General features: G+C 42.1%; 1 protein-coding gene across 1 annotated transcript; it reads left to right on the top strand.

Moving 5' to 3' along the window:
• The first annotated feature begins 683 nt into the window (after window positions 1-683).
• On the top strand, window positions 684-9,311 carry NUDT19 (nudix hydrolase 19). The gene is made up of 3 exons (XM_063111730.1): window positions 684-1,567; window positions 6,399-6,606; window positions 7,605-9,311. The coding sequence occupies exons 1-3, from the start codon at window positions 848-850 to the stop codon at window positions 7,808-7,810; spliced, it is 1,134 nt and encodes a 377-aa protein (XP_062967800.1). The 5' UTR covers window positions 684-847; the 3' UTR covers window positions 7,811-9,311.
• Window positions 9,312-10,170: the final 859 nt, after the last annotated feature.

A 10,170-nucleotide genomic window follows, 5' to 3' on the forward strand; every position in this document is an offset into this window, starting at 1 on the left:
CCTCTTTGCACAGAAGACTCGGATTTAAACAAGCTCTTTCCAAAAAACAGTAATGCTGCTTTTGGAGGTGGGAATTTTCCACTAAAAAGATGGCATGGAGAGAAATCTCCACTTCTAGGACTGGATTAAACATCTCCCATGAAAGTGGAACTCACCAAATGACCTAAGACACCTAGGTGCCTGACAAAAAAAGTATCCAGAACATAAGACAAATTATTACTCTGAAGGGCAGGGATTCAGGGAGGACACTCAGGCTCGCTCTCAGTAGAAAATTTATAATTTGCCATCTGGCACATCCTTTCCTTCTAGTTGGCATGGTTCATGTGAGCATAAAAAGCTCTGACACCTATTCCATGAACCTCTTCTCTCCCTCCCCCAAAGGAAACATGTCGACCTTTGTTTAAGGGAGAAGATCCTAGTCCTCGGGTTTTAGTGGGGTAGGTGTCATCAGGCCTGGTTTTGCATTCTATTTTCTTATGGCAGGTCACGTGCGTCTTTAAGCATTCCTGCTCTTGGTCCATGCATCCCGAATGAGGATCATGCACTCCTCCTTTCAGGCAGATGTGAATGATAATCGCTTGCTGGCGGCTCTGACAGCCCTTGTCACGCAAGACTGATCTGGCTGGGCCGGAGGGCACTTGAGACGGCGCGTGCTCGAGCGGGTGCCACGCCCCTCCCACAGGCAGGCGCGGGTGCTGGTGAGGGCGGTATTCCGAGGTTCATCGAGCGCCCGGTGCTCTGTCTCAAGCCTGGGAAGGCCGCCGAGAGCTCTGGGGTCCGTGAGGGTCCCCGTAACCTGCCCAGGAGCTCCTGCAGCGCCAGAACCCGAACTAAGAAGCCTCCCGTCATGAGCGGCCCCCTGCGGCCGGGCCCAAGCAGCTGGCGGAGGGCAGCCACCGTAGTGCTGGCGGCGGGCTGGTCGCGCCCGGGCGTCGCCGCCCCGTCGTTGCCCCCGCCGCCCGCCGAGGGCTTCCGGCTGCTGCTGCTGCAGCGCTCTTCGAGCCAAAGCTTCATGCCCGGCGCGCACGTCTTCCCAGGCGGCGTGCTGGACGCGGCGGACCGCTCGGCCGACTGGCTGCACCTCTTCGCGCCACACCACGGGCCGCCGCGCTTCGGCCTGGGCCCAGTGCCGCCCCGGCGCGCCTCCTTCTCGGTGCTGCCCGACGCCGCCGACGGGGACGCCGGGGCGCTGCCAGATGACGTAGCTTTCCGCATCTGCGCCATCCGCGAGACCTTCGAGGAGGCGGGCGTGCTGCTGCTGCGGCCCAGGGACGCCCTGCCGGTCCCCGCGCCCCAGCAGCCCGCACCGGAGCCCGGCCGCGCCCTCGCCCCGCCGCCTGACCTGGCCACCTGGCGCGACCGCGTCCGCCGCGACCCGCACCACTTCCTGCGCCTGTGCGCGCACCTCGACTGCACGCCCGACATCTGGGCGCTGCACGACTGGAGCGGGTGGCTCACGCCGTTCTCGCGCAGTGGCGGCCGCCGCTTCGACACGACCTTCTTCCTGTGCTGCCTGCGCGAGCCGCCGCAGGTCTATCCCGACTTGGCTGAGGTGCTGAGCTCCAAGGTAGGGCGTCCTCACGGTGGGGAGTGGGGAACCGCAGGGCTTGCGAACGGGGACCCCGGCCGGTGGCCAGAGTCCTCCCGGAACCTCCGGAGAGGCGTAGCCCAGAGGTTGATTAGCCGGTAAGTGACTGAGTCGGCGTGGAACCCAGGCGGTCTGGTCAAAGCCGTGACCGTGGTGAAGCGCTCTCTGCTTTCTCCGGCTTCCCCGTCTCAAAGCCTGGACTGTTCCCCACGCGGTTCTCCTAGCGGGACCACAGCGGAGATCCCAGCTGACTCTGTGAGCACGTTACATGTTTCATCCCAGCAGCATTTTAATTCTGTTTTCTCGGAGAACATACTTTATATGATTTTAGTCTCTTTTTTTTTAGTCTTTTTAAATGGACAGAGACTTGCTTTATGGCCACGGATATGGATTATCTTGGTGAATATTCTCTTTGCACATGAAAAGTATATGTATTCTGATGTTTGAGGGAGTGTTTGTAAAAATGTCAAGTAGTTTGAATTGGATCGTAGCGTCTTTCAGGTCTTCCATATCATTTACTTGTTCTGTCAAATCTGAGAGGGATGGCGAAATCATCAACTAATAATTTTGGATGAGTCCTTTTCTCCTTTCGGTTCTATCCGATTTTGCTTCATGTATTTTGAAGCTCCCTATAAAGTACTGCAAACACATTTAGAACTGTTAAAACCTAATGAATTGTCTCGATTATTATGAAATAGCCTTTCTTATGTCTGGTATATTCTTTGTTCTGAAATCTGAAGTTTACCCTGTTGGATATTGATATCTAGCTTTTTTTCTATTAGCTTTAGCATATTTTTCCATCCTTTACTTTTAAGCTATCTGTTTCTCATATTTAAAGTATGTTGCTAGAGTGCGGTGCTGATAACACCAAGGCCGCGGGTTCGGATCCTATATAGGAATGGCCGGTTGGCTCACTTGGGAGAGCGTGGTGCTGACAACACCAAGTCAAGGGTTGAGATCCCCTTACCGGTCATCTTAAAAAAAAAAAAAAAAAAGTATGTTGCTTTTTATTTATTTTTTGGTAACTGGCCCGTATGGGGATCTTGCTTTTTATCCAATAAGAAAATTTCTGCCTTTTAATTGTAGTGTTTATTTATATTTAATGTTATTATCAATGAGGTTAGCTTTAAATCTACCATGTTGCTATTCGTTTTTTATTTGTACCATCTATTCTTTGCTCCGTTTTTCTTCTTTTCCTGACTTCTTTTGGATTATTTGAATATTTATCTCCACTATTTGAATAATATCTCCACTATTGACTTATTAACTATACCCTCTTTGTGGTTGCTCTAGGACTGGTAGTATGCATCTTTCACTTCATCTTAGAACCTTGCAACAGAATACTTCCATTTCTCCCCTCCTGTCCTTTATGCTATTGTTGTCATACATTTGACTTTTATTTCTATTATAAACTCTACAATACACTCATTGTTTTTGCTTTAGACCATCAGTCTTTCAAAGACTGAAAATCAGGAGCTGGCCAGTTAGCTCAGTTGGTTAAAGTGGGGTGTTAAAACACCAAGGTCAAGGGTTAGGATCCAGTTCAGGCCAGCCACCAAAAAATAAACAATAGAACCTGTTAATGACTGTGAAAATGAGGGGAAAAAAGTCTTTTATGCTTACCTACCAAAGTGTGCTATCATTTTGTTTCACTGTTTCTGTATTAAAATATTTTACATCTTCCCCTGTTTTGGGGACTCCAGTGATACATAAGTTGTACTACTTAATAATGTCTCATAGGGCCAGCCCCGTGGCGCACTCGGGAGAGTGCGGCGCTTGGGCGGCCGAGACCAAGCCAAGGGATGCGATCCCCTTACCGGTCACAAAAAGACAAAAAAAATAATAATAATAATAATGTCTCATAGGTCACTGATGCCTTATTCATTATTTTTTAAAATTGATTTTTCTTCCTTTTTTTTTTTTTTTTTTTACTTGTCCAGTACAGGGATTGAAACTTAGCACCATACTCTAACCAACTGAGCTAAATGGCCGTCTTATTCTCTCTGATTTTATTTTGAATAGGTTCTATTACTTTGTTTTCAAGTTCTCTCTCTTATGCAGTATCTAATCTGTAAATACCATCCAGTGTGGTTTTCCTTTCAGATAATTTTTTTAATCTCTAGAGGTTTCAATTTAGTTTGTGTTTAATATTTTTCTATTTCTGGGACTGGCCAGTTAGCTCAGTTGGTTAAAGTGGGGTGTTAAAACACCAAGGTCAAGATTCGGATCTCATTACTGGCTAGTAGCCAAAAAAAACCACAGACAACTTCTATTTCTCTCATCATGGTGATATTTTCCTGTACGTCTTTGAACCAATAGAACACACTTATAATGGTGGTTTTAATGTCCTTTTCTGCTAACTCCATCCTCTCTGTAATTTCTGGGTCTGATTTTTTGGTGGGGGGGAGGCTGGCTGTTGCGAGGATCTGAGCCCTGGACCTTGGTGTTATCATCACCACACTCTAACCAATTGAGCTAACCAGCGAGGCAGGTCTGTTTCTATTGTCTGATTTTTTTTCTAGTTATGGATCACATTTTCCTGTTTTGTCATATGTCTTGCCATTTTAGATTGGATGTTGGATAGTGTGATTTTTATATTGTTGAGTGCTGGATTTTGTCATATTACTTTAAGGAGTGTTGGACTTTTCCTGGAAGGCAATTAAGTTATTGCAAATTGACTTGATCCTTTTGAGGTCTGATTTTAAACAGTTTCAGGGTGAGTTTACAGTAGACCTTAATGCAGGGCTAGTTTAGCGGCACTTCTAATGTGTGACCTTTCTAGGTTCTAGTTGAATGTTCTTTATATCCAGCAAGGTCTCTCCACTGTGGTTGGAGGGAATTCAAAAAATTCTTGGCCCTAGATGAGCTTTGGGAATTTCTTCTTGAAGTTCCCAGGTCATTGTTCTTTCCTCAGAAATCATTTTTTTTTCCTAGTCTGTGTGGTTTCATCTTATGCATGCGTAGATAAGTGTTTAGCAGAGATTCAAGGGCACCCTATACAAATTTCTGGAGCTTTAGTCTGTGTAGATTCTTCTTCTCAGGTACACTGCTTTCAAAATTCTAGCTTGTGTGGGCCTCCCAGACATCAATCTGTCTCTTCAAGTCAGTGAGAATCCTAGATAGAGCCTGATTAGGTCTTGCTGCCTGTTCTGCAGTCAGGGAATTACCTTTAAGCAGAAACCTTAGGCAATGATAGAGCTTATCTCATTTGTTTTTCTTTTCTTAGAGATTACAATTCTGCATTTTTCAGTGTCTAGGAATGGTTGTTTCATAGGTTTTATCTAGTTCTCTATTGTTTACATCCAGTGTGTAGTGGGGGTAATTCTAGCTGTCATGGCTGGAAGAGGAGATTCTAGTAAACAATTCCTAAGTTGGTTTAGACCAGCCGATTTCTTTTTTCTTTTTTTTAAAAGATGACCGGTAAGGGGACCTTAACCCTTGACTTGGTGTTGTCAGCACCACGCTCACCCAGTGAGCTAACCGGCCATCCCTATATGGGATCCGAACCCATGGCCTTGGTGTTATCAGCACCATACTCTCCCAAGTGAGCCATGGGGCCTGCCCAAGACAAGCCGTTTTCAACTGGGGGTTATTCACCCATTCTATCCCTGGATGCATTTGGCATTGTCTGGAGACACTTTTGGTTGTGACAATGAGAGGATTGCTACTGGCATCTAGTGGGTAGAGTCCAGGAATGCAGCTAAATATCCTTGTTTCAGTGCATAGGAAAGAACTCCACAACAAAGAATTATCTGGCCTAGTGTCACTAGTGCCAAGGTTCAGAATCCTAGTGGAAACAGAGTGGAAATTGGAGCCATACACCCCTGGGGTTTGAGGCCCAGATTTTCTAGTTAGGGGAGCTACCTTAGTTTCCTCCTCTCTAAAAAGGGAGTATGCAGCATTATCTTAAGGACTAGAAATATTGTATGTAAAGCACATATAGCAGTGCTTTAAGAGTAACAAGTACGGGGCCGGCCCATGGCTCACTCGGGAGAGTGTGGTGCTGATAACACCAAGGCCACGGGTTCGGATCCCATATAGGGATGGCCGGTTAGCTCACTGGGTGAGCGTGGTGCTGACAACACCAAGTCAAGGGTTAAGATCCCCTTACTGGTCCTCTTTTAAAAAAAATAAAATAAAATAAGAGTAACAAGTAACCAGTAAATGATAATTTAACCTATAGTCTGGGATAACCTGAAAAGATTGGATTAGGTGGGTTCATGCCTACCATTTAACTCTTCATCTTGTAGGCTGAGTCATGCCTCTTAACCTTCCTGAAAGCTCCTATTGCTCCTGATCCTTCATCCCCATTGTAACATGTGGCACACATCACACTGCATTTTGTTTGCTAAAGGCCCTGTAGGGCCTAAGAGCTTTGTTGTGTCCCTCGGTATATCCTGAGTCTAGCCAAGGTATCCTTTAATGGAAGGAATGAATGGGCACCAAAATCTCAGTCTACTCTCATGAATTTACCCTTCAGAGGCTTCCTTCCTATGGAAGTGACCAGAACCATCTTGCCCTCTCACCATCACCTGGCTTTTATGCTGAACTACTCTCCCAGGTCAAGATGTGGTGATCTGTCCTGGTTTGTTTGTTAGTTATGAGGACCAATGTCCCAATAATCAACTTCGTAAGAGGATCAAGCCAGCTCGCTTCACTGAAACTTTTCATGTCTCAGAGGGATCTAGCAAGACACATAAATGGATTCCTTTTACATCTTCAATTAGATCTTAGGTACTGATCTAACAGTCTCAAATCTTACATTGTCTGTGGTGTAAACCTTAGGAAATCCTACCTTTGTCTTCCACAGTGGGCATCTCCATCAGAGGCAACTGAAAGTTTCATATCAAAAGAAATTTGGTTGGCACCTCCACAGTTCTATGAAATAAGAAGACTTGAACTCTTTGCCTCTCTCTCTAAATTGCACAAATTTTGTTTGGATCGTGCACAAGAAGGGCTGGAAAGATGGATGCCAATCGATTTATTAACTGCTGATGGGATGGTCAAGCTTTTGCCAGGTAAATCAGTGAAGCATCAATACTTTTGTTAGTATTCACATTCAGTGCAGTAGCCGTATGGCAGTATTTTCCAACATGGAGACATGAATTACAGTTTATGTTTTATAGCCTACATTATATTAATTAAATAATGTCAAAATCTATAAAATATCCATAGTATTTATTATAATCAGAAATTCTGAACAATATAACATACACACATATACACATATATATTTATATAAATATATTTCCTAGACATTGAAAACGTTCTTTCGCAAACATCATCTCACTTTTTTACATATTAACTTTGAATTATGAGAACTTATTTGAATTAGGGATTTGTTGATGGTTGCTTGTTACTGAGTGAACACAGGATAGAGCTTTTATGGCAGTTTAAGAGTGGGGCTTTGTGACCTGTCTTACTCTGTGGCTACCTGCTCAGTTCCTGAGAATACTGATAACTTTTGCTACTTAATGTACAGGGGGACAATTTAGAAATTTTGATGTAAATGGTAATTTCTTTAAATTAACCTTAAGATTATTAGAGTAGCCCACACTGAAACACCAAAAGTATCTGAATGTCAAGGCCAATATTAATATCAATATCAAATAGAATAAAGGGAGTCATGAGCTAGGATAAAAGTTATAGTTTGCAATGAAAACTTACCAGTCATAGATGTTTATGTGCCCAAAGAAAATTCTTTGCTGGGGGATGTGGGAGGGGAATATTAAAAACACAAGAAAGAAGTGCTGGCCGGTTGGTTCAGTTGGTTAAAGTGCCATGTTATAACACCAAGTTCAAGGGTTCAGATCCCTGTACTGACCAACTGTCAAAAAAAATTTTTTTAAATAAAACACAAGAAAGAAATTGAAATAAGCTCATCAAATTAGGGTTAACAACCATCTCAGTTCCAAACACATGAAACAGATAAAAATAAATACTGTTTTATATGTCACTAATATATTGGAATGATTTATAAAATAATAATTTATGGAATTAAAATTTTATTTTTCAGGAGATGAGATGTACTTAGAAGATTCAGACCTTTTAGAAAATCTTTTGTCTACTGAAAAAAAGATTGAAGAAATCATGAAGGAAGGCAAGAAATTTCACCGAATAGTGATACACGATCACCATCTTTATAATATCCATGTGACTGTTCAGTCAAAATATAAACACGTTTATCCTAAGAATTATGTGTTAAGTAAGAGTCACTTGTAGGATACTGCTTGTTTGTTTGTAAGCTGACCTACTTGAACACTTAATGGGTGATGAGAGTTGACTAAACTTGCTTAAAACTTAAGGAACTCTGTGCCTTTAAAAGTTATAATGCAGTGTTTCTTATTTCAAGTGTATTATGGAGGTCTCTTGCTTATTTTATTTTTTAAAACTTACTGTATGCCACAAGTATAAAGTTTATAAAGTGTATCATATTACCAAAACAAAAATTTTACAAGGGTTCCCAGTTCTATACAGTTTTATTATCTCAAAAGTTTAAATAAAATGTTCTACTGCCACTAAAAAGCACAGCAATGCCATTGTTCTCACTGTCCAGTGTTAGCACTTTCTTTGGTTTGCTTTGGAGGTTGATCCATGAATATCCTTGACTTTCTGCTGGAATTGATTTATGGTGTCTGATTATATGGTGAACAGTAGACTGAGACAACCTTCAAGTGATAATGTCACAGTTTTCTTGCTATGTCTTGAGCTTGATGATTAAAATGCAACTCTGTTTAATACCAATTGGCATTAGTTACTGTGTTTTCCAAACTGGAAACCCATTTTAGTTAATATTTTAAAGAAATATGAAGTCATAACAAAAGCCATCGTTGTTTTTACTCCGGAGAGCTAGTTAATGAATACAAAAGATTAGAGAGTTCTAGTGTTTAATTAAATGATATTTATTTTCAGTATGATTAACATGGGTAATTTTTTTCACCTCCTTTATGGAGGGATAATGTTTATTGATTAAAGAAGAGAAATAATAGTTAAAATATCAGCTCTGTTTCAAGATCTTTGACTATATTTTGCATTGTACAATGGATTTTGTTTTTCATTAAATGTCTTTGTTTTCCTGCCTATAAAATAAAGGCAATGATAAAGTTTATACATACTATTTAATCCTGATTAGAGGAATATATCAAGAGCAGTGGTTCTCAACCCAGGCATTTTGCCATCAGGGGATATTTGGCTATGTCTGTAAATATTTTTCATTGTCACAATTGAGGGGGGATACAACTACAATCTAGAGAGAGCCCAGGGATACAGTTAACTAGCCTACAATGCACAGGATAGCTGCCCACAACAAAGAATTATCTGGCCAAGGGTGAGAAACCCTGATCCAAAGTAAAATCTTTTTTTTTTTTTCTTCAGTAAATGGTTTCAGTATATAAATTTTGAGAACCATAGATACTGTTATCATTCTATTTGGCCTCTGAATATACAAAAATTCTCCTTACTGACTTTTGGCCTTGGGCATAATGTTTTTCATTCTTACAGGATACTAGAATGTTACAGCTGGAAGGGACCTCAGTGAACACCATGATTTTGCCAGTGAGAAAACAGAAACAGATTCACACAGCCAATTAGTGCCACAGCCAAGAGTAGAATCTGACTCCTAGCCCTGTGCCCTTTTCGCTGGAGTTACTATGGCTCACTTGGTGATTTTAGGAAATGTAGTAATAAAGTAATGTGGCTGATTTTTCTTCATAGAAAATATATAGTTTTGTTGTTTTTCATCTGAATGTACCTTATCTCCTTCTAGTAATTCTTTCTTTTTTTTTTGGTGACTGACGGGTAGGGGGATCCTTCCTTGGTGTTATCACTGTGCTCTAGCCAACTGTCCTTCCAGTAATTCTTTTTGTGAGACTGTCACATGACTTCCTACCTGTAGTGATACCCTTCCCCCTCAGCCCAAACTGTTAGGGCTGCCTTCATGAGCTGAAAAATTATGTTGTTTTATAACCCAAATAGTATATATGGCATTTATAATATGGTCCTTCTTACCTAATGTATTCAAACTATCTGGGCTCCAGATAGAAGCATAAAGGTGACCACTTGTCCCTACCCCTCCTCTTAGGCACCTTCCATACTGTATCCCTACTCCATGCCACACAGTTCTCTGTTAATAAGACAGTTCAGAGTAACCTATAATATGGGAGATGTAATGAGGACTCAAGTATAAGGTGACTCCCTCTCTTCTGAGGGATAATTAGTGTGTGGGTATGCGAGGAGGGGATTATAGTAAGATGTCCTTCAAATTGAGAAGGTACTTTGAGACCAAAGAAGGAAGTAGACAGGTCCATTTGATAATCAGAGATATTTATGAATTGGGTGACTTACAGATAGGAAAGCTGGATGCAGTGAAGAATAAGACATCAGCAGATGAGAGCTCCCTCTCTGCAGGCTAGACAATGTTTACATAGCAAAAGCCCAAGTTACTAAGAATAACTTCAAGGAGACAGAAAAACAAGGTAATAACATTCACCAGGTGTCTTGTGCTCCATGAGAGGTGTTGTCTTGTGATTTTAGTGCTCAGAACACTGACGCCACCTGCTGTAGTAAATCATTCACTCCCTGAA

This window comes from Cynocephalus volans, chromosome 10 (assembly GCF_027409185.1).
Source record: "Cynocephalus volans isolate mCynVol1 chromosome 10, mCynVol1.pri, whole genome shotgun sequence".
Taxonomy (NCBI): Eukaryota; Metazoa; Chordata; class Mammalia; order Dermoptera; family Cynocephalidae; genus Cynocephalus; species Cynocephalus volans.